The sequence below is a fragment of the Boleophthalmus pectinirostris genome, unplaced genomic scaffold (genome assembly GCF_026225935.1).
Source record: "Boleophthalmus pectinirostris isolate CB_2022bp ecotype Guang Dong unplaced genomic scaffold, ASM2622593v1 HiC_scaffold_4, whole genome shotgun sequence".
NCBI lineage: Eukaryota > Metazoa > Chordata > Actinopteri > Gobiiformes > Gobiidae > Boleophthalmus > Boleophthalmus pectinirostris.
In genome coordinates, this window is record NW_026571353.1 from 38,097,336 (window position 1) to 38,122,137 (window position 24,802).

The window sequence follows — 24,802 nt, forward strand, 5'->3', positions numbered from 1 at the left end:
TTGAAGTTTACAGTTTGTACTTTATTTACAGTTCTGTGCATCCCACACAAAGATTAAAATATAAATAGCGACACTCAGAAGCTCACGACAAAAGGCGGATTATTTCAGACGCTCCTTCGATTTAGTGTGAGATTAATACGACTCAAATGTACAAGAAAAACAACACGGACTGAACGAAACTCAGGACGTCGGGGGGTCAGAACAGAGCCAGGACCAGGACTGGACCAGGACTGGACCAGCTCTAACCCAGGACTAGATCATGACTAAATCAAGACTGAACCACAACTGAACCAGGTCTAATCCAGGTCTAAACCGGGACTAAGCCAGGTCTGAACCAAGTCTAAACCAGGTCTAACCCAGTACAAATCCAGGACTGAACCAGGTCTAACCCAGGACTAGATCAAGACTAAATCAAGATTGAACTACAAGTGAACCAGGTCTAAACCAGATCTAAACCACCACTAAGCCAGGTCTGAACCAGTACTGATCCAGAACTGAACCAGGACTAGGTCAGGACTAAATCAAGACTGAACGAGGTCTAAACCAGGACTAAACCGAGTCTGAGCCAGGTCTGAACCAGGTCTAAACCAGATCTACACCAGGACTGAACCAGGGTTTAAACCTGAACTACAGACCTAATTTAGTCCTGGTTAATCTTGGTTTAGTTCTGATTTAGACCCCAGTTCAGTCCAGGTTTAATTCTGATTTAGACCCTAGTTCAGTCCGGGTTTATCTCTAGTGCAGACTCTGAACTAGGACTAAATCAGGACCGAACCAGGGTCTAAAACCAGAACTACAGACCTAGTTTAGACCTGGTTAATCTTAGTTAGTTCTGATTTAGACTGTGGTTCAGTCCTGGTTTAGTTCAGATTTAGACCCTGGCTCAGTCTGGGTTTAGTTCTCGTGCAGACTTTGAACTAGAACTAAACCAGGACTGGTCCAGGCCGGCTTGAACCAGGATTTAAATCAGAACTAAATAAACCAGAACTGAACCTCGGCCTAAACCTGGACTAAACCAGGACTCTCGAGACGACCCCAAACGTCCTGCATGTTATTTACAAAGAAAGTTTAAGGCAATGGTCGGAATAAAAAGCTACCGTTTCAAATCATTTTGGTCCTCGTTTAAAAAGGACAAAAACAGAGAATAAATGTAAACAAACACAAGAATCATTTTAAAACAGAATTTGGAGATTTTTTTTTGTGTGTGTGTTTTTTTTGGTCACAACATTTAAACAATTTGTATTTTTGTGAGTTTCATTCGGGACTCTGCAACGTTCTTTTCGCCCAGGTAACGATTAAAGGGGCGGTGTTTTATTTCACGTGACGTATTTCCGATCACCGCGAGTGGAGTTAGTTTCACTTTCGTTTTTGACGCATTCTGGAGCAGTTTGTATCAAGCTAAAACAAGTCTTAGCCATCGTCAAATCGGTAGGAGTTAAATATGAGCAATGAAATACTGAAATAACGTAATCTGAATTTTAAAGTACACGTAACTACTACTACTACTACTACTACTACTAGGAATACTCACTTTTACACTCATCGCGGTGAATATTTACGACGTTCTTAATGCATCAAGTAAGTAAGAAATAACTGTGAACCACTACGAACCGTTTCAAATGAATTAGATTTGGGTTTTTTTACGTTTTTAAGGCTATAAAAATCCGGTACAGTGTTTAGTAGAAAAACTGAACTGTAGGGGGCGCTGTAAGGCAAAGATCGTCGCAGAGTCCCATTCTAAAACAGGGTATTTGTAGGTTAAATAAAAATTCACTTTTGGTTTGAAAGTGTTGCGTTCGCTGCAGAGAGAGTGAGATGTGGGTGTGTCCTCAGCAGGTTCAATCATCATTATTTATCATTATTTATCATTATTATCATTATCATTATTATCATTATTATTATTATTATTATTATATAACACATTTTACATTGAAATCAATAACCGTCAAATTAGGTAAAGTTTTGCATGAAAACCAGGGAAGTGGAGACATTACTGAGAAGTCTTCGTCAACGGGTCATGATCAGTTTTCAGAATCTGGTGTCACAATTTCAGATGGAGGCCGGGGTTTATATAACTTTATGATTCACAGTTTTCGAAAGAAATCTCCAAATTTATGGTCCACAATTACGGAATGTTCTAGTTTAGTAGGAATCGTGTGCAGACGTTTTCTGTACTCATCGTTTCTGGTTTAAAAGTTCCCATATTACGCAAAATTTGACTCAGAATTTGACTCGTAAGATTTAAGTCATGGCCTGGAGTTGTGTTTCGTTTCATTCACACAAGTTTGAGTAACTCTTTATTATTCATCTGTGTTCATCTCCAAACATCAAAATGCTCTGTTCCACCTTGTGATGTCATGAACAGACTGTGCAATTGAATTTTGATCGCAATTTCTATTTGTGTTAAATGATCTCCAAACTCATATAATCGAGTTGAAAAGCTTAACGTTAAAGTTTATTTTGGAATATTTTTTACATAAATAAGTATATAAATAAGTATAAGTTTAATTATTATTTTTTAAATATAGAGATTGTAGAACAGCTGGATATATACCGTATTTTCTGCACTATAATTTCATCCAAAAAAAACTAGTGCGTGCCTTATAATCCAGAGCGCCTTATATATGAATTTATTGGGGTGTCTTAGTACGACTTTAGTAAACTACAAAGCCGCACCACTTGCAGCATTACGACTCCCGTAGTCAGGAGTCAGGAGGAGCATCAGGAGTAATACATACTGTTATTCCTTTTAATATCAAAATGCACCTGTCAAGAGACACGCTCACAACGCCCACTTTAAACTCAAGACTGTTCTAAAGTGAAAGTGCGTTTAGCTGCGTGGGAGCAGTGGATGAGAGAAGGAGAACACACATTCACCAAGACAGAGAGACAGCGCCGAGCCACTTACGCCACGATCTGCCAACGGATCTTGGACGCCCGGGCTCAGGATCAGGATCAACTGTGGTCCGAGCTTTCACCAAGACCAGAATCATCACTGAACTGCCAGGGAACAGTAACCACACTGACGAGAGATAATGACCAGAGGGATGTGGACGCTGTAATCGCCAAACTGTTTCAACAGTTATGAGTTATTGTGAATACGATAACAATTTAGCGTCTCAGACAGTATTTTTTGTACTTTTAGTACTTTTTCAACTGAAAAAGTTGAGCGTTACTGTGAACGCATTAAATAAAGTTTGACTGATTTATCTAACTGTTGTGTTTCGTTTAATGCGCCTTCACAGTCCGGTGCGGTTTATTTGTGAAAAAAGTTTAAAAATAGACCATTCAATGCGCCTTATAATCCAGAGCGCCCTATAGTGCACAAAATATGGTAGTTTATTTTGGATACATTTGTTTTTCTATGCTTTATTTCATGTTCAAAGTTTTATTCATTTTATGTTTTATACATCGCAAAACTGTTCTAAGGTGCATATTTGGAGATTTTATTTATTTTCAATTTGAAAGTTTTGCATAAATTATCAATAACAAAGTGCTTTTGTTGACAGAGAAATGCTGAATAAATGCATCATGTAACTAAAAAAAATAATCATTTGAATAATCGTGATTTCAATATTGACCAAAATAATTGTGCTGATGATTTTTTCCATAGTCGAGCAGCCCTGGCTTTAGTTCAGTCGAGAACGGCAATTCCAGGTTTGAAATGATCCAAATGATTCTTTTGAAAATGCTGAACCAGGACTAGATCAAGACTAAATCAAGATTGAACCACAAATGAACGAGGTCTAAACCAGGTCTAAACCAGGTCTAATCCAGGACTAGACCAGGACTAAATCAAGACTGAACCAGGACTACTCAATGACTGAACTATGACTGAACCAGGTCTAAACCAGGACTAAACCAGGACTATTCTATTCACGAGGTGGAATAGAGTTTTTTTCTGTTTGAGAGAAGAACTAAATCTGCAGAGTTTGTGTTTTAAACATGTGTGAATGAAACAAAACACAATTCCGGGTCTGTTTGTGATGAGGAAACATTAGAACACAGATCAGAAAATGGCGTAATATGGGCGGTTTAAAGGTGCTGAAGCTGTTGTGAATAAAACATTTAACTTTTGTGTATTTTCACTGACAGAGAAGATGCCGAGTTTTGGTTTCTGGTGGGTAGGTGCAGTAATTAAAGAGATATGAACCACAAACCAGGTCAAACATCTGCATTTGGATCTGAAGGAGCAGATTCAGAACTCAGACCCGTCCTCCATCTTAAATCTGATGAACCGATCGACAGTAAAAACAGGAGCTCAAAGTGTCGTTTCATTTTCCCCACAGACAGAGGTGTGTTTGAGAGTCTGACGGAGGCTGCTCGGCTTCGACGCAACTCACATCAAACATCGATACGCGTCCCGATCGACCGCAAAGTTCTACATTCATTTTGACATCTGTTATTTTCGTTTTGTTTGTGATTCAGATGTGACGGAGGGCGAGGGCAGAGCGTTTAAAGAAGCGGACTGAGGGAAAGTGATTCCAAACGAAGCTCATCGAGGCCGGCGGTTACAGCGGCAAATCTGCAAACGGGGGCCGTATTTGGAAATGCAAGAGCCAAATCAAAGAGCCAATCAAGAGCGGGGTCGTTAAAGGCACATGTCCCTTTATGTTCACGCCACAACAAGAGTGTCGATCGAACCTGTTGCTGAGTGACCTCGAGGAAAGCTGGCGTCCGACGGTCTGTTATTAACGTTCATGTTTCAATTTAGGGACAAAATTGTGAAAAAACCAGGTTCACGTAGAGCGGATTAGTACAAAAATTTTAAAGAGTGTGAGAGCAGCAGTTACAGAGAAAAGGGCGGTGGCTTTTCAACAAAAAATAAACTGTACCCAGAGTCAATGGAGCCGGAAGTGTGCCCAAACTCACTCCCTGTTCGGAATGTGGTGTCTTAGCTATGTCCACTTTTTATAAACACACGAAGGGTTAAACGATAGACTCCGTTCACGCTTACGTCACAAACCAAGAAGATGTTTGACTTACGGTGTAGTTCCCAGCACTGTGCTGTGATAAAACCCATGTGCTGTTTGGAATTATCTGGAATTTGGCTCCTCATTTCTTCTCATCACATGTCCCCAGTGCGCTCGGAGAAATGATGAAAACTGAGGCATGGTTGCAAATGTCAATTACGCAAACACTGGCCGTGTTCACATAATGTTTTTTTTTTATTTCGAATAATTTGTTCTACATTTAAAATTACAGAATTAAAATATTCTCCTTCGAGTTTACATGGAAAACTTGTTAAATTGTCTAATTATCTAATTCCGCTCAATGTCTGGGGGTGGGGAAGGTTCTGATTGGACAGAGACATGAACGTATTTACATCGACCCGAAGAAAACACAGACTTCAGCTGCTACCGGCTGTTCTGTCATCTCGGTTTGTCGTTATGCCACAGACACAAACACGATCCAAACTTTTTCCGCTATTGTTTCGATTTGTTATGTCTGTCAGCTGAGGAGATGGGAAGAGTGTCGTAGAAGGGAGGAAGAAGACAAACTGAGTCTGAGGCTGCTCTACCTCAGCCCACTCCCGCATCCAGCTCGCAAATCCAAAGAGACATGGATGAAAGTTTAAAGCCAGGACTGGTGGAGCCGGATCGTCTGGATCGCGTCAGAAGGGCAACCCAACAAGCATGCGCTTAACGACCGAATTATTTTAAAGAAGAATAAACGATTATATATTACGATATATATATATATATATACAATTAATACATTTATTCACCGGAATAAACCACCCAGTTACTTCGGAATTAACTTTAATTCCGAATAATCATTTTCAATAGGAATTAAGTGTTTACATGCTCTTTTTAAAGCGGAATTCATTTTCATTCAGAATTAAATTATTTTTATTCGGATTTAAAGTGGCAACTGACATGTAGATGAAGAAAACTGGGCCATTTTCTTATTTTTCCTAGATTATGCCAGACTTACTATAGCGAACAGAGCGCGCCGGAAGTTGTCATTGCATATTTCCAAACGTGTTCCTGGTTTGTGGCGTGAGTGTGAGTAGAGACTATTTTCTAGTGTCATGTGAACCCAACCTATAGAATTTACTTATAGATTATCGTCAATAGTTAATTATTCCGTAGCCGATTCACCTCCGTCGTTCTGTTCAAATCTTCATCTGTGTCTGTGGGAAAAATGAACGGGGATTTAAACCCCAGGTGGGCGGGCACTGTTGAGCTCCTGGGCGTGTCCTCTCCTCTGATTGGTCGTTAGCAGGAGCAGTTCTCCTTGGGGGGCGTGGCTTCTCCGTTGAGTCTCGTCTGATTGGCCGGTTTGTGCTGGACTCCGGACTCGGCGGCATTCAGGTCCAAGCTCCCGTCCTGGATGTTCTGATAGATCCTCTTCGCCGCCTCCAGGAACGCCTCCTCAACGTTCTCCCCCCTAAAAGACAAGAACCAGGACTGAACCAGGACTGAACCAGGACTGAAAATAACTAAACCAGAACACAAAATATTTTATTTTAAGTGTTTTGTTGCTTACGTTTTAGCACTGGCTTCGAGGAACAGCAAACCTAAAACAGAGATCACAGTTTTAGAAAGATTCAGTCACACACGTGGGCAGGGCATCTGACACACACACAGGTAACGTTTTCAGACCAACAGAGAACAGTGCCAGTGCCGATTCCCGCACCTAATCTTGAACCGACTGATGAGTTCATGCCAAAAATCAAAGCGTTTGGGAACCGAAACATTGGTTCCTGACGGGAGGCAGGTAAAACCGTAACGACACAGTAGACATCAGCAGGTTCATCCAGGTCACAAGCAGTAAAATAAAAAACAAAGAAAACATGTGTGGAACATGGTGGAGAAATCAAGTGACAAGAAGATTGTGCAGTCATAAGAGGAGGAGAACAAATATTTGCTATATCCATGTTCATCTGGTAAGATTACATTTTTGGATTGGGCGTCGCTGCCGCCTTCTCCACAGCAGATGTTGTAGCAGAGCTTGGCGCAGATAAATAATGATTTGTATGAATACAAAGGCTCGCTGGTGTTGATGATGCGATCCATGATTGTTATTTTCTTTACTGTGACATCCGCCTTCACATGGCCTTGTTTTTATTTGGTAGCAAATCCAAACCTACTGTTGATGACGCATCATTCACTTAAATGGTTTAAACGCGGTTCGTTCACTGGTGAGCACTTTGGTTCCCAGTGGAACTGGTGCAGGAGCTGGCACCATTCTGGCCGGTCTGAAAACAGCTAGGGAGGAAGGGCATCTGACACACACACGAGGAGGAAGGGCATCTGACACACACACGAGGAGGAAGGGCATCTGACACACACACACAGGGAGGAAGGGCATAAGGTTGTACCGTTTTCGTCAGCGAACTGTTTGGCCTCCTCGTACGTCACGTCCCTCTGAGCCTCCAGGTCGCCTTTGTTTCCAATCAGAATTATCACCTAAAAACAGACAAGACAATTACCAGGACTGAACCAGGATTAAATCAAGACTAAACCAGGACTGAACCAGGACTAAACCAGGACTAAACCTGGACTGTACCAGGATTAAATCAGGACTAAACCAGACTAAACCAGGATTAAAACAAGATTGAACCAGGATTAAACCAGGATTAAACCCGGACTAAACCAGGATTAAACCAGGATTAAACCAGGATTAAACCAGGACTAAACCAGGACTAAACCAGGATTAAACCAGGACTAGTCCGGTCCAGGTGGACTCACTGTGTTTGGGTTGGTGAGGTTGCGTGCGTCTGTTAACCAGCTGCTCAGGTGGTTGTATGTACTTCTCCTGTAGAAACACAAGAGGGCAGTGTGGAGACATGAGTGTCAGTGAGGGTTAAACTTTTGACCTTACATCAGATTATAACAGATTAAAGATGCACTATGGAACTTTTCTGGTGCAAGGCCTGAAACCTTTTTGTCTCCATGCCTGCCTGCTCCTGCCTGCTCCTGTCACCTCCTGCCACCTCCTGTCACCTCCTGTCACCTCCTGTCACCTCCTGTCACCTCCTGTCACCTCCTGTCACCTCCTGTCACCTCCTCCCTGCTCCTGTCAGTTCCTGTCTGCTCCTACCTGCTCCCCCCTGCTCCTGTCTCCTCCTGCTTGCTCCTGTCTACTCCTGCCTGCTCCTGTCAGCTCCTGCCTCACCTGGTGATGTCGTACACCATGAGGGCTCCGGCGGCTCCTCTGTAGTAGGATCTGGTCACGGCTCTGAACCGCTCCTGTCCGGCCGTGTCCCAGATCTGCAGCTTCACCTTCTGCCCGTTCACCTCCATGATCCTGGTGCCAAACTCCACGCCAATGGTGTGAGGGCAGTCCGCCATGACTGCAACGCAAACCACACGTGTCAGATGCCCTCCCGGCCTCCTGTGTGTGTCAGATGCCCTCACATTCACCTCACAGTCAGAACTAAACCAGGGACTGAATGAGGACTGAACAAAGGACTAAACAAGGGACTAAACCAGGAACTAAACTTGGTCTGAACTAGAACTTTTACAGGACTGATCCAGTTTAAACTAGGACAGAAACTGGGAGTACTCTATAATCCCTCTATTGCTGTGTGTCAGAAGCCCTTCCATCCAGAACTAAACCAGAACTGAACAAAGGACTAAACCAGGGACTAAACCAGGGACTAAACCAGCCAGGACTAAACCAACCAGGGACTAAACCAGCCAGGGACTAAACCATCCAGGGACTAAACCAACCAGGGACTAAACCAACAAAGGACTAACCAGGGCCTGAACCAGCCAAGGACTAAACCAGGGACTAAACCAGCCAGGGACTAAACCAGGGACTAAACCAGCCAGGGACTAAACCAGGGACTAAACCAGGGGCTAAACCTGGGACTAAACCAGGGACTAAACCAGCCAGGGACTAAACTAGGGACTAAACCAGGGACTAAACCAGCCAGGGACTAAACTAGGGACTAAACCAGCCAGGGACTAAACTAGGGACTAAACCAGGGACTAAACCTGGGGCTAAACCTGGGGCTAAACCTGGGGCTAAACCAGGGATTAAACCAGGGATTAAACCAGGGACTAAACCTGGGGCTAAACCAGCCACGGACTAAACTAGGAACTAAACCAGCCAGGGACTAAACCAGGAACTAAACCAGGGACTAAACCAGCCAAGGACTAAACTGGGTCTGACCCAGAACTTCCCCAGGACTGAACCAGAGTTTAAACCAGGACAGAAACTAGATCTCTATCTCTGTGTGTCAGATGCCCTCCCGTCCTCAAACTTACATTTCTTCTCTGTGAACTGGTGCAGCAGACAGGACTTTCCCACTCCCATGTCCCCTGCACAGACACAGCAGAGAGAGACAGGTTATCAGCTCAAATCTTTGACAAAAACACAGATTTTTTTGTGGAGCCGATTCATTTTGAAGGAAAAAAAGGTTTGGAGAGTTTAAGCCAATTACCCAATGCCATTTTCATCTGATTATGTTTCATCAATTCATTTTTATTTACATCTGCTGTTGAAATGTGATATCACAGAACGCTGCCATTGTGCGTTAGATTGAGCCATGACTATTACTGTGAGGGTGGAACTAAATGAGACGTGAATATCGACCAATTTAAAACACATTGGATTTGGCAGATGAAAATGACTCAGAGCTTTTACGTTTAATCAGATCTATTCTGCAAACTGGACTGTCAGAGCTTTGAACCATGTTATAGTCTTTTTCTTCTCACTCTTTGGAGTGATTCGTGCATGTTTGAGTCGTCTTTAATCGCTTATTTTTAAGACGGCATTTTGCTGATCTACTCCCGTTTTCAGCTCCACCGCTACACGCCCACTGTGACGTACACATTTCCTTCTCCAGTTTTATCTTTTTAATCGGTGATGCACACTGGATTCTGCAGCGTCACATCTTTTTTTGTTTGTTTGTTTGTTTGATTGGGACCAAAATAACACAACACTTTGTTCCCTAGTTTTGTGATGTCATGTGGTAATACAGAAAGTGCTCCACTGCATTTTTAAAATATACACACCTTCACTAGAGTCATTTGAATGATAAGGAAAGGTAAGAGGAGCTATTACCTTGAAAATTACCACTACGTGACATCATGAGGTGGAACAGAGCATTTTGAGTTTAAGATGTAGACAGACTTATCATTAGGGCTGTGCAAAAATATTGAAATACTGATATATCGTATTGTTTAATTTGATGATATAGTATTAACAACGTGGGCTGCTGTATCGATACATCATCATGAGTATTTTTAGGTATATTTTACTAAATTATTTTGTGTAAGAGCTACATCTGTGTTGACATTTTCACTGTTGGGTGTTTTTTGTAACTTTCCACAAACTTAGTGGACTTAGGGCTGGAGTATCAATAAGAAGTTGCTGACAGGATATTTACCTCGATACAGTGAGCTTTCAAGTCAATACAATATATTTCAAATCAATTTGATACGGTTCAATAAAAAAAATAAAGGTTAACTCATGGCTGTGATACTAAAAGTCTTTGTTAAACTACTTCTTCTGCAAAGTTCATATGAAACAGAAACATTTTAATAATCAAAACAATGAAAATGTAAAATGTTGCATGTTCCTTCCTCTAAACAAGCAACAAAACTGTAGCTGTAACAAAATAATTTAGTAAAATATACCAAAAAATACTCTTGGCGATATATCGAAACAGCAGCCCACGATATTGATACTGCATCATCACATTAAACGATACAATATATCAATATTTTTTTATATTTTTGCACACCCTTAATTAGTAGACTTTTAGTATCACAGCCATGATTTAACCTCTGTTTTCCACAGAACCGTATCGAATCATATTGAATTGAAAAAACTTACCGTATCGGTAACTTCTTAGTGATATCCAGCCCTGCTAACAGTGTTGGCGAGTAACAGATTACATGTAACAGCGTTACATAATCAGAGCACAAATTATGAATAACTGTATTCAGTTACAGTTATGGTTTCAGTGAGTGGTAATTGGATTACAGTTACTTTGTTGAACTAAATGGATTACACGGCGGTATTTTCCTGTTTTCACATTTTGGGCTAAACCAGGACTAAAACCAGGTCTAAACCAGGACTAAACCAGGTCTAAACCAGGTCTAAACAATATGACACCTAACAGTAGGGTGGATATACTTTAAGGCAGCAGTGATCTCATATAAAAATAATTTCTCTATCAATAATATTTTTAATCTGGTTAAGGACAGACTGGGCTTTTTGTGTCTTTTAGCAGATAAAACATCTTCATCTTTGCCTCTCTACAGTAAACAAAAGCTTCTTCATGGAGACTTGGGCTCAACAGACAATTTGAAGAGAACAAGCAAGAATTTTCAGGATGTGGTTGGTACATTCATGTCGTTTTAAAATGCAGGACAATATCAAGTAATCCAAAGTATTCAGATTACGTTACTCACTTTAAGTAATTAAATGGATTACGTTACAAACTACATTTTGGTGTATGTAATCTGTAATCTGTAGGGGAAAACATTTTAAAAGTCACCTTCCCAACACTGCCTACTAATAATACAAAATAACTAAATTTTAACATGTGTGATTGAAACAAAACATAACTCCAGGTCTGTTTTTGAGGAGGTAACGACATTTTAACACGACTTAAAGCTCATAAGAGTCCATTTTGCGTATTATAAAACCTTTAAATATTAAAAAAAAAAAAAACAGCTCGTTGCTCGGTCCTCGTTCACTCACCGATGATGATGTATTTGAAGATGTACGAGTAGTTGTAGGGAGCGGCTGTCATCTTTCCCACTGCGAAAACAACACATTCCAACTCATTAGTAACGCATTATGATCAGGATCACATCTGGGTTTAAAAACAGCGGGTCTGTAACGCGTCGGAGCCCGAAATAAGGCGCTCATCCCCGTGTAAACAACGAGCTGTGGACGGGACGCACAAAAGGGGAGACCCGGGGCTTGTACATTACTCAGCTAAACCCGGACTTCTGCGCTCATCTGAAGCAGAAATCACAATGACAGCGACGTGGAAATCAGTATAACACAAATATAACTGTGAAAAGACTGAGATCTGCGGGTTTAAATCTGCGGGAATCTTTTTATTTACATTATGTGCACATTAGCTTTAGACGCTAATTGCTGCGGTCTGTCAACGCCTAACTAGGACGCTAACGGGGGGGTGTTCACTTTGCCTGTTTTTAACACATTTATGATCAAAACGAGAGCGTGAACGGCGTGAATAGACGGAGTTACCTGGTGTCCGCGCGTGTCCGCCTCGGTAAATGCTTAAAAAGAGGTTTAAATGTGTAAAAGTGCAGTTAGCTGTTAGCTGTTAGCCTGGTCATCAGACAGGAAACCGCTTCCTCACCGGTACTGAACCGAACATCGCGAGACTTCCGGGGCTGTCAGTGATGGACGAGACTTGAGGTGAGATAACGGAGACTAATTTACCAAAATAAAACGATAAAACTCACGATAAAGGTCTATATTACACACAGTGTTGGGGAGTAACAGATTACATGTACCAGAGATACGTAATCGTAATACGTAAGAGTACAAATTATGAGTAACTGTATTCAGTTACAGTTACTGTTTCAGTGAGTGGTAATTGGATTACAGTTACTTGGTTGAAATAAATGGATTACATGACGGTATTTTCCTGTTTTCACATTTTGGGCTAAATCTCTTTTTTTTTCTTTTTATTTATTTATTTATTTTTTAATTCCACTCATTGCCAGACACTAAACCAGGACTAAACCAGGACTAAAACCAGAACTAAAACCAGGTCTAAACCAGGTCTAAACTAGATTAAAACCAGGTCTAAAACCAGATCTAAATCAGGTCTAAAACCAGGTCTAAACCAGGTCTAAACCAGGACTAAAACCAGATCTAAAACCAGGTCTAAATCAGGTCTAAATTAGGTCTAAACCAGGTCTAAAACCAGGTCTAAAACAGGTCTAAAACAGGTCTAAAACCAGGTCTAAAACAAGGACTAAACCAGGTCTAAAACCAGGACTTAAACCAGTCTAGACCAGGTTTAAACCAGGTCTAAACAAGGTCTAAACTAGATCTAAACCAGGACTAAACAAGGTCTAAAACCAGGTCTAAACCAGGTCTAAACCAGGTCCAAACCAGGTCTAAGTCAGGTCTAAACCAGGTCTAAACCAGGACTAAACCAGGACTAAACTAGATCTAAACCAGGACTAAAACAGGATTTAACAGGACTAAACCATGCAGCGTGGACCGTGTCTCCTCGTCTTATATCAATAATATTTTTAAAACAGTGAAGTAAAGTCTGGGCTTTTTATTGTCTTTTAGCAGATAAAACATCTCATGTGAAGATTTCCGAGTCTTTGCTTCTCTACAGAAAATCAAGTAATCCAAAGTATTCAGATTACATTACCCACTTTAAGTAATTTAATGGATTCCGTTACAAACTACATTCTGGGTTATGTAATCTGTAATCTGTAGAGGAATACATTTTAAAAGTCACCTTCCCAACACTGATTACACAATATTGACTCTTGTGATGTTATAATGTTGTTACTTCCTCCAAAACAGACCTGGAGTTGTATATTAAACTAAAATTTGTGAAGTGAGTGCGTAATTAAGGAAAATTGTGATGCACTCGGCCCATGTGAGTCAGTATAGTCACATTTTCTTTGTGTTTTGGTCATTTTTTTAAGCAGCTTTTCTGTATTGTACCTAAACAAATGACTCTCTTTACTGTTGGCAGGGATCAAATTGGTCATAAATAAGGGCAACTGGGACATTTCTTGTATAAAACTGGGACAAATGGGGGTTAAAAAAAAAAAAACTTACAGAAAATCTTACAGAAATACCTACAAGACAAACTACTGTCCTCAAAAGTAAACCACGACTTTTAACTAAACACATGCTTTTTTTTTTTTTTTTTTTTAAACATTGGTAACATGGTTTTACTCTCACTTTGTATTTCGTGTTGGACAATCTAGTCCTGGTTCAGTCCTGGTTTAGTCTTAGGTTAGACCTGGTTTAGTCCTGGTTTAATCATGGTTCAGTCCCGATGTAGTCCTAATTTAGTTCTGTTTTGGTCCTAGTTTAGTCCTGGTTCCGTCCTGATGTAGTCTTGATGTAGACCCATTGACCCTGATTCAATCCTTATATAGTCCTCTTGTGGTCCTGGTTCAGTCCTGATGTAGTTCTGTTTTTGTTCTGGTTCAGTCTTGGTTCAGTCCTGGTTCAGTCATGGTTCGGTACTAGTTCAGTCCTGGTTCAGTCCTGATGTAGTCCTGCTCTGGTCCCGGTTCAGTCCCGGTTCAGTTCTAGTTCAGACCTGATGTAGTCCAGTTGTGGTCCCAGTTCAGTCCTGGTTCAGTCCTAGTTCAGTCCTGTTTTGGTCCTGTTGTGGTCCCGATTCAGTCCTGGTTCAGTCCCGGTTCAGTCCTGTTTTGGTCCTGTTGTGGTCCCAGTTCAGTCCCGGTTCAGTCCCGGTTCAGTCCTAGTTCAGTCCTGTTTTGCTCCTGGTTCAGTCCTGTTTTGGTCCTGGTTTTAGCCTCAGACTGATGTGGTTGTGTGTCCTGTAATTTTCTGTCCTAAAGCTCCACCTCTCTCCTCCCTCCCTCCCTCCTTCTCTCCATCCCTCCATCCCTCTCTCTCTTTCCCTCTAACCTCATCCCTGCCCTGTCCAGATCCAGACCAGGAGCAGACCAGGACTGAACCAGGACTGAACCAGGACTAAACCAGGACCAGAGCACCGCCGGTTTTCCTCTGTAAAATGAGATGAAGTCTGAAAACATGGACAAACAGAAAGGTAAGTTTAATCGTGCAGTACTTTAACCTTTGTAGTAGTCGCAATATTTGTAAGTAACGCAGTACTTTATCCTGTGTAGTAGTTGCAGTATTTGTAAGTAACGCAGTACTTTTACTGCAGTTACTCAAATCTGCAAGAGACAAACATGAGCATTTGTGAATCTTTCACCTCAACCAGGTCAAGATGTTTTGGTGGATTATTTTTGGAAATACTTGAATTTGTGCTTTTAGTCCTGGTTTAGTCCTGGTTTAGACCTGGTTTAGACCTGGTTTAGACCTGGGTTAGACCTGGGTTCAGACCTGGGTTAGACCTGGTTTAGACCTTATTTAGTCAAGGTTCAGATCTACTCCAGTCCTGGTTCAGTCCTAGTTCAGTTCTGGTTTATTTCTGATCTAGTCCTGGCCAAGTTCTGGTTTAGTCCTTATTTAGACCTGGTTCAGTCCTGGTTCAGTTCTGCTTCAGTCCTGGCTCATTCCTGGTTCAGACCTGGTTTAGTCCTGGTTCAGTTCGTGGTTTAGACCTGGTTTAGTCCTGGTCGAGTCTTTGTTTAGTTCTAGTTTAGACCTGGTTTACTCAGTGTTTAGGCATGAGTTAGACCTGGTTTAGTCCTGGTTTAGACCTGGTTCAGACCTGGTTTAGTCCTGGTTTAGACCTGGTTTAGTCCTTGTTTAGTCCTGGTTCAGTCCTGTTTTAGTCCATGTGGGTGAAGTGTCTTGCCAGAGGACACAGAGGCACCTGCTTTTCCCCGAGGACACGAGGACGAACCAAACAGGACGCGACTTTATCTGAAGAATGTTAAATATCGGAAACTCATCTCCTCATCCTCTCCCCACGGACCTGTGTTTATACAAGACCTGGACCAGGACTAGACCAGGACTAGACCTCATCTCCTCTCATCCTTCTCCCCACGGACCTGTGTTTATACAAGACCTGGACCAGGACTAGACCAGGACTAGACCAGGACTAGACCAGGACTAGACCACAACTCATCTCCTCATCCTCTCCCCACGGACCTGTGTTTATACAAGACCTGGACCAGGACTAGACCAGGACTAGACCTCATCTCCTCTCATCCTCTCCCCACGGACCTGTGTTTATACAAGACCTGGACCAGGACTAGACCAGGACTAGACTAGACCTCATCTCCTCTCATCCTCTCCCCACGGACCTGTGTTTATACAAGACCTGGACCAGGACTAGACCAGGACTAGACCTCATCTCCTCTCATCCTCTCCCCACAGACCTGTGTTTATACAAGACCTGGACCAGGACTAGACCAGGACTAGACCACAACTCATCTCCTCACCCTCTCCCAATGGACCTGTGTTTATTCAGGACCTTAACCAGAACTAGACCAGGGCTGGACTGGGGCTGGACCAGGGCTGGACCAGGACTAGACCAAGACTGAGCCGGGACTCAGCAAAGACTAAATCGGGTCTAAATCAGGACTAAACCAGGTCTAAACCATGAGTAAACCAAGTCTAAACTAAAACTAAACAAAGACTAGACCAGGACTAAAACAGGTCTAAACCAGGACTAAGGCTGGACCAGGACCAAACCAGGGCTGGACCAGGACCAAACCAGGGCTGGACCAGGACCAAACCAGGGCTGGGCCAGGACTGAACCAGGGCTGGGCTAGGACTAAACCAGGGCTAGACCACAACTAGACCAAGCCTGAACTGGGACTCAACAAAGACTAAACCAGGACTGAACAGGTCTAAACCAGGAGTAAACCTTGAGTGAACCAGGTCTAAACAAGAACAAAACAAAGACTAGACCAGGACTATAACAGGTCTAAACCGGGACTCAACCAGGACTCAACCAAGTCTGAACGAGGACTAAACCAAGACTGAAGACTGGGAGATACTTATTAAAAAAAAAAAAAAAAACACACACTGATCCAACTTTTTCAGTCCAGATACGATATCAAATATTTGCCAATACCAAATATTTGCCGATATCAAATGTTTACCGATACCAGTACAGGGACAGAAAGTGTCTCTTATTTCCTTAAAACAGTAAAAATATTACATAGGAAATCCAATAATGTTATGTAACTTTTCTTGATCCACCACATCACGTCTGACCAGGTTTGTGTGAATAAAAGAAAAAAAACAGATGAGCCGTAAACATGAGACCCTGTCACCAGAACGTTCTTCAAACTACGAAATATCGCTACAGAGAAATACTGCGTTACACGATAATACTGCAAAGGAAAACCCGTCTGAAATATAAAGTCTCATTAAAAGGCCTGAGGAATCCTGGTTCAGGCCTGGTTCAGCACTGGTTCAGACCTGGTTTAGTCCTGGTTTAGTCCAGGTTCAGTCCCGGTTCAGTCTTGTTTCAGTCTTGTTTCAGTCCTGGTTCAGTACTGGTTCAGTACTGGTAGTCCTGGTTAGTCCTGGTTCAGTCCTGGTTCAGTCTTGTTTCTGTCCTGGTTCAGTACTGGTTTCAGTATCTGGTTTAGTCCTGGTTTAAGTCCTGGTTCAGTCCTGGTTCAGTCCTGGTTCAGTCTGGTTTCAGTTTCTGGTTTCTGTCCTTGTTTAGTCCTGGTTCAGTCCTGGTTTGGTTTAGTCCTGGTTCAGTCCTGGTTCAGTCCTGGTTTAGTTCTATTTTAGTCCTGGCTCAGTACTGGTTCAGGCCTGGTTTAGTCCTGGTTCAGCCGTGGTTTAGTTTAAAGCTGCACTGTGTAACTTTTATAGTGGGGGGTCTGTCAAACACTTTTCTCCATGGAGACGTTTTTGCTTTGTCAAAAATGTTTCACAGTATGAAACATCTTCATCTTCATGGAGACCAAACCAGACCAAGTTACAGGTCAGAACCAGGACTGAACCAGGACTAAACCAGGTCTAACGCAGGCCTAAACATTGAGTGAACTAGGTCTAAACTAGAACTAAAAAATGAAAAGACCAGGACTAAAACAGGTCTAAATCAGGACAAAAACAGGTCTAAACCAGGACTAAAACAGGTCTAAACCAGCTTTAAACCAGGTCTAAACCAGCTTTAAACCAGGTCTAAACCCGGACTGACCCAGGTCTTGTGCGGGCCCTCTCTGGGATCATGTCTGTATAATGGGGCCCCTCACACACAGACCAGTGTCTTGTGTTTTGTGTTTTGTGTTTTGATGTTAAATTCATTCATGTTTCTGGTCCAGACACAAAGCTCTCTGTTTCCTCACGATTCTCTCACAAACGTCTGAATGTGGCCCAAGACTGGGTCCCGAGAGTCCAGGGCCCCGTTTAGTCCGAGTTCAGCCAGGATCTGAACCAGGACTGACCTCTCAGACTCCTACTCGCCCTCTGTCCACTGTCACTGTGTCTGTGAATGAGACCAGGACTAAACCAGGACTAAACCAGGACTAACCAGGAACCAGGACTAAACCAGGACTGAACCAGGACTGAACCAGGACTAAACCAGGACTGAACCAGGACTAAACCAGGACTGAACCAGGACTAAACCAGGACTAAACCAGGACTAAACCAGGACTGAACCAGCTCTGAACCAGGACGAAACCAGGTGTAAACCAGGTCTGAACCAGGACTAAACCAGGTCTAACCTAGGACTAAACCAGGACTAAACTAGGTCTGACCCAGGACTAAACCAGAAATAAACCAGGATTATAATAGGACTGAACCAGGACTAAACCTGGACTAAACCAGGACTAAACCAGGACTAGATCAGGACTAGCCCGGTCCTGGTCTTGGTCCTGGTCCTGGTCCTGGTTCTGGTCCTGGTCCTGGATCCTGGTCCTGGTTCTGGTCCCCTGGTCCTGGTTCTGGTCCTGGTCCTGGTCCTGGTTCCTGGTTCTGGTCCTGGTTCTGGTCTGGTCCTGGTTCTGGTCCTGGTCCTGGTCCTGGTTCTGGTCCTGGTCCTGGTTCTGGTCTTGATCCTGGTCCTGGTTCTGGTCCTGGTCCGGGGTCAGTGAGGAGAATAGACTCTGTGTTTGAGTAAATACAAATATTATTCATGAAGCAAAATCATTTCACAGTCAATGAACTGAGCTGAGAACAAGGCTTTTACAGGGACTAGATCTGGACCAGGACCAGGATCTGGACCTGGACCTGGACCAGGACCTGATCGTGTGTAGTGTGTGTGCAGTGTGTGTGTAGTGTGTGTGAGTCCAGTTTGAGGTGTGTGTTTACAGTTAATGAGTGTGAGCTGTGTCCTTCACTGTGATCAGGAAATCTAATGTTTAACCTGTAGATCTGATGATGTAACACAAATACACACACACACACACATACACACACACACACACACAAAGGCACACACACACACACACACACACACACACACACACACACACACACACACACACACACACACACACACACAGACACACACACACACACACACACAGACAGACACACACACACACACACAGACACACTCATGCAGACATACAAACACACACACACACACACATTAACTTGAGGAGTGCAGCAGCTTCAAAATCGCACACGAGGACCTGAACTTGTGGAGAAGCAAATTGCAGCTGAAATGGGCACATTCTCGTGTCGTGTGTGTTCTGTAAGAGCCAACAGGCCTGTTTCACTTGATGCAAACATTTATTTTTGTGATATATATATATATATATATATATATAAAATTAGGCCTTGGTATCATTCAGAAGTTGCAGATACGATATATACTTCGATACACAGGCCACAATATGATACACATCTCGATACTGTGAGCTTATGATTCGATACGATTCAGTACGATATATTTCCAGTCGATTCGATACGGTTCAATAAAAATAAATCATGTCTGTGATACTAAAACTCTTCGTTAAACCACTTCTTGTGTAAAGTTCATATGAAACACAAACATTTTAATCATCAAAAACAGTGAAAATGTCAAATGTCAAAATTTTCTTTTACTAAACAAGCAACAAAACTGTAGCTGTAACAAAATAATTTTGTAAAATATACCAAAAAATACTCTTGGCGATATATCGATACAGCAGCCTACGATATTGAAAATATTGGGCCAACCTAACATCGTTCTTCCTGTGCGTGAGATTTGTCTATTGTGAGTTGACTTTACAAATGCCTTTTTCAGTTCAAGTTCAATTCAATTCCTTTATTGTTATTGTTATATAAAATAACAACAAAATTACGTTAGAGCATCATACAGACTGCAGAGTATTTTAAAAGTGCATAATAGTGTAGAGCACAAACCCTATCACAACCACCACGTCAACATTACACCCGCCATGTGAACATTAGAATACACTACTAGTAATATCAGTGCAGCAGTTGATTGATAAAATCAGTCTGAAATATAAGGTCTCATTAAAAGACCTGGATCTGGTTTAGTCCTGTTATAGTCCTGGTTTAGTTCTGGTTCAGTCCTGGTTCAGTCCTGGTTCAGTCTTGTTTCAGTCCTGGTTCAGTCCTGGTTTAGTCCTTGTTCAGACCTGGTTCAGTCCTGGTTCAGACCTGGTTCAGTCCTGGTTTAGACCTGGTTCAGTCCTGGTTCAGTCCTGGTTTAGTCCTGGTTCAGTCCTGGTTCAGCCTTGGTTTAGTTTAAAGCTGTACTGTGTAACTTTTCTCGTGGAGGGTCAAACGCTTTTTTTTTTTGTCAAAAGTGTTTCATGTTTCATCTTCATGGAGACCAAACCAGACCAAGTTACAGGTCAGAACCAGGACTAAACCAGGACTAAACCAGGACTAAACCAGGACTGAACCAGGTCTAACTCAGGCCTAAACATTGAGTAAACTAGATCTAAACTAGAACTAAAATTTGAAAAGACCAGGACTAAAACAGGTCTAAACCAGGACTAAAACAGGTCTAAACCAGGTCTAAACCAGGACTAAACCCAAACTGACCCAGGTCTTGTGCGGGCCCTCTCTGGGGTCATGTCTGTATAATAATAATATAAACATTACACCCACTATGTGAACATTAGAATACAGCACTAGTAATATCAGTGCAGCAGTTGACTGATAAAATCAGACTTCCTGCACAAACAACATCCTACGTGTGTCGTTAGTCGACCTATGAAAATAGTGTGACTTTAATTGTGTCGGGTTTGGTCGGACTCAAACACAAATATCTTACTGCCTATCAGGCTCGGTTCAGATTCGACCACTGCTCTGTCGGATGAGGGCCAGTCTCGGACAGGAAAAACCCTGATCCACACTCTAACACACACAGACACACAGACACATGCACAAAACTGCATGCATAAAACAACATGCATAAAACTGAACCTGAAGTGAGCGAATAAACTTTCTAAGAGTTCTAAATGTGATGTTTGTGCATTTCCAGCTCCTGTTTCTTATGTGAATCTTCAGAATGTGTATGAAAAATAAAAATTGCAGCGATGGAAACAGAAGTAAAGTGAAGGTTGCTGGGTGAGACAGACCAGAGAGAGGAGCTCGTCTCAGGAGAAAGAGCCTCATTCAGAAATAACGAAATGAACCTTTATAAAACAGCAGCGGTCAGTTCAAATGTAGATTTGCTTTAATATTGTGTTAACTTCCTCTCTCCTCTCCTCATACTTGTCTCCTCCTCCTCTCCTTTATCCTCTTTCCTCCTGTCCTCCTCTCCTCTCCACAGTGCTGGCTCGTGTGCTGTGGGATCTTCAGTCCTTTTTGTCACTGTTGGATTCTGAAAACCTGAGTTTCATCGCACAGGCTCAAAAGAAGTCACTCTCTGAGCTCCTGTCGTCTCTGCAAAGTACTGCAAATACTACGAATACTACAACAGGTAAGTACTGCTAATACTCCCAATACTAGAGTACATTCAGTTCTGCCAATACTACTACTACTACTACTCCTTTATTTAACTTGAGTTGTGTTTTTCCAGTGGAGGATGCTGAGTACATGGTGATGAGCTGCCCCTCCTCTCCCACAGGCACCCCAGCACCAGGTCAGAACTGAACCAGGACTAAACCAGGACTAAACCAGGACCAAACCAAGACTAAACTGTGAGCTTTTGAACATGAATTTTGTGTTTCAGACGTGACCTGGTCCTCAGAGCTGGACTCCGGCGCAGACCCAAAGCTGCAGCACAAACACGGAGTAAGTCTTGACCTTCAGGTTTAAGTTAAGGTACTTTATTGTCTCTGTAGGGAAATGTGTCATCTGCATTTGACCCATCCTTCAGTGGGGCAGCTCAGAACCCAGCTCCACCATCCTGTTACTAGGCTTGATCAAATCTAGCCTCATTCATGAGCCGATTTCATTTCGTGGAAACCGTCTGACCTCACAGCATTAGGATTCGTTCACTCGACGGTAGGCGGGTACTATTTTTTATTTAACCAGTCTCTGTTATTTGGCCGTGTCATATGTAATGCATCAAATCCTGTAGGAAGAAGGACAATAACGTCTTTTCCCTTGATAAAATTCACCAAACATTCTCTTTGTTCCAGCTTTAAATCCTCGATCTGGGGAATCGTCGCTAACACAGAATGTCTGTCTTCGTCTACATCCATCTCGACGCTTTGTTTACTGTTGTGCTGTCATGGCTTCACAGCTCACAGCTGATTGGCTGGTGACGGTCTACAACTTCCAGGGTTCTTGCAAACCGTCGAACGCAGTGGTCCTCAATGTTTTTAGTGCCACGGACGGTTTTATGTCTGGTTTTATGTCCGGTTTTATTGTCGCAGCATGGTTTAGTCCTGATTTAGACTGGTTTAGACTGGTTTAGCTGGTTTTGGTTTCCTGGTTTAGTCCTGGTTTAGACCTGGTTTAGTCCTGGTTTAGTCCTGTTTAGTCTTTAGTCCTGGTCTGTTTCTGGTTTACTGGTTTAGTCCTGGTTTAGTCCTGGTTTACCTGCTGTTTAGACCTGGTTTAGTCCTGGTTTAGTCTGGTTTAGTCCTGTTTAATCCTGTCCTGTTTAATCCTGGTTTAGACCTGGTTTAGACCTGGTTTAGTCCTGTTTTCCTGGTTTAGTCCTGGTTTAATCCTGGTTTAGTCCTGGTTTAGAGTCCTGGTTTAGTCCTGGTTTACTGGTTTACCTGGTTTAGTCCTGGTTTAGTCTGGTTTCCTGGTTTAGTCCTGGTTTAGTCCTGGTTTATTTAGTCCTGGTTTAGACCTGGTTTAGTCCTGGTTTATGGTTTAGTCCTGGTTTAGTCCTGGTTTAATCCTGGTTTAGTTTAGTCCTGGTTTTAGACCTGGTTTAGTCCTGGTTTATCTGGTTTAGTCCTGGTCCTGGTTTAGTCTGGTTTAGACCTGGTTTAGTCCTGGTTTAATCCTGGTTTAGTGGTTTAGTCCTGGTTTATCCTGGTTTTACCTGGTTTAGTCCTGGTTTAGCCTGGTTTAGTCCTGGTTTAGTCCTGGTTTATCCTGGTTTAGTCCTGGTTTACTGGTCCTGGTTTAGTCCTGGTTTAACCTGGTTTAGTCCTGGTTTAATCCTGGTTTAGTCCTGGTTTAACCTGGTGGTCCTGGTTTAGTCCTGGTTTAATCCTGGTTTAGTCTGGTTTATCCTGGTTTAGTCCTGGTTTAGACCTGGTTTAGTCCTGGTTTAATCCTGGTTTAGTTTAGTCCTGGTTTAGACCTGGTTTAGTCCTGGTTTAATCCTGGTTTCTGGTTTCTGGTTTAGTCCTGGTTTAATCCTGGTTTAATCCTGGTTTAAGTCCTGGTTTAGACCTTGTAGTCCTGGTTTAGACCTGGTTTAGTCCTGGTTTAGTCCTGGTTTAGACCTGGTTTAGTCCTGGTTTAATCCTGGTTTAGACCTGGTTTAGAGGTGCGTATGGGAGGGGGGGTTTGTGCTTTCAGAGCCTGGTACCAGACGACCCATGACCCGGTCCCGGTCTCCTGGTCTAGTGTTTTCAATATCTAGTCGCTGGAGAGAAATTAAATTTAGCGGAGGCACTAGGTGGCACCAGCCTGACTCGATCAGATCACCTTTGCTGGAAGTTTCAGGGAGGTGTTCCAGACCCGGAGACACTGAAGGATGGGTCAAATGCAGAGACATATTTATTTAGAGACCGGGGATTATAAATCTTTCCATTAATATAAAAAACTCAAAAACATATCTGGATTTGTGTTTTGTTTCATTCACACATGTGTGAGACGTCATGAAGCAATAGTTTCCAAGTGAACAGCTCCTTTTGCCTTTTGTTCAGTAGAGATTGGCCATTCCAGGGCTGTATTTTTGATGTTTCTGATTCTTGTATTACCACATGACATCAAATCGTCACATGATGATAGAAACTCCACAGACCCACAGAGCAGCAGTGCATCTGAAATACCTGAATTAATTCTTTTATTCATTTTTATTCATTTGAGAAAGTTCTTGGAGCCTGGTCTGAGTGGTTTTGGTTAAATCTTCGTTTAGTCCTGTTTTAGTCCTGGTTTGTGGTCTGGGCCCAGTGGGGTTTGGACTTGGGACAGGAAGTGAGTGTTTAGAGGTGCCGGGCTTTGATTGGCTGTCACTCAGAGCAGACAGGAAGTGGTCAGAGATGAGGAAGATTAGCTCCTGGTGCTACGTGATCTGTGTCAAACCAACATGTGTTCACAAACCCAGAATCAAGGTTTAGACCTGGTTTAGACCTGGTTCAGTCATATGCTCTGTGTGTCAGATGCCTTAGACTTAGACAAACTTTACTGATCCACAAGGGAAATTATTTGGACACAGTAGCTCACACATCACAATATAATATAATAACAAAGAGTGAAAATATAAATGTAATAATAAATTCTAAATAAGACTGGTGAGAAATATGACATAATTAGGCCAACACATGATTACGAGCAAATAAATATATTATGGACATGGGGAATTTTTCACTGTTGGCCAGCAGGGGGTGCAACAACATTTAAAAACATTTAAAGTTGCACTATGTAATTTTTCTGGTAGAGGATGTGTTGGTCTGGATGGTCAAATTGAAAGTTCACCATCTTTGTTTTTTGGGGTTTTTTTTTGTTTTTCTTAAATCAACACATGCAAAAATTTTGAAAAAAGGCAGGTTTAGATAAGGAGTTAGGGTTAGGGTAAGAGCTAAGGTTAGATTTGGGGTTGGGGCTATGGTTAGGGTAACGTTTAGGGTTGGGGCTAGGGGAGCGGTGTTTGCAGGGCATGGTGTTTGCGGGGGCATGGCGTTGCGGGGCATGGTGTTTGTGT

The 24,802-nt window shown here is 42.4% G+C and overlaps 2 protein-coding genes across 2 annotated transcripts in view; one reads left to right on the top strand and one right to left on the bottom strand.

Annotated features, from left to right (window-relative positions):
* Positions 1-12,325, bottom strand: LOC110166400 (ras-related protein Rab-14-like). Its single transcript, XM_020931638.2, has 8 exons — positions 12,187-12,325; positions 11,668-11,727; positions 9,222-9,275; positions 8,125-8,302; positions 7,698-7,764; positions 7,328-7,415; positions 6,493-6,523; positions 1-6,393 (listed from the first exon to the last, which is right to left on the bottom strand). The coding sequence occupies exons 2-8, from the start codon at positions 11,717-11,719 to the stop codon at positions 6,222-6,224; spliced, it is 642 nt and encodes a 213-aa protein (XP_020787297.1). The 5' UTR covers positions 11,720-11,727; positions 12,187-12,325; the 3' UTR covers positions 1-6,221.
* si:dkey-220o5.5 (actin filament-associated protein 1-like 2) overlaps positions 12,230-24,802 on the top strand; it is a 22,832-nt gene continuing 10,259 nt past the window's right edge. The window contains exons 1-5 of the mRNA XM_020931639.2: positions 12,230-12,360; positions 14,604-14,725; positions 21,293-21,442; positions 21,542-21,604; positions 21,695-21,756. Of these exons, the coding sequence (XP_020787298.1) occupies positions 14,695-14,725; positions 21,293-21,442; positions 21,542-21,604; positions 21,695-21,756 (306 nt within the window). The 5' untranslated portion in view covers positions 12,230-12,360; positions 14,604-14,694. The remainder of the gene's footprint in view (positions 12,361-14,603; positions 14,726-21,292; positions 21,443-21,541; positions 21,605-21,694; positions 21,757-24,802) is intronic.

Coding starts and splice junctions, on each gene's coding strand:
- LOC110166400 (XM_020931638.2), bottom strand. CDS start 11,719: ATGACAGCCGCTCCCTACAACTACTCGTACATCTTCAAATACATCATC. Junction 7,765..8,124: donor ATGGTGTACGACATCACCAG/GTGAGGCAGGAG, acceptor GTGTTTCTACAG/GAGAAGTACATACAACCACC. Junction 6,394..6,492: donor CTCGAAGCCAGTGCTAAAAC/GTAAGCAACAAA, acceptor CTTGTCTTTTAG/GGGGGAGAACGTTGAGGAGG.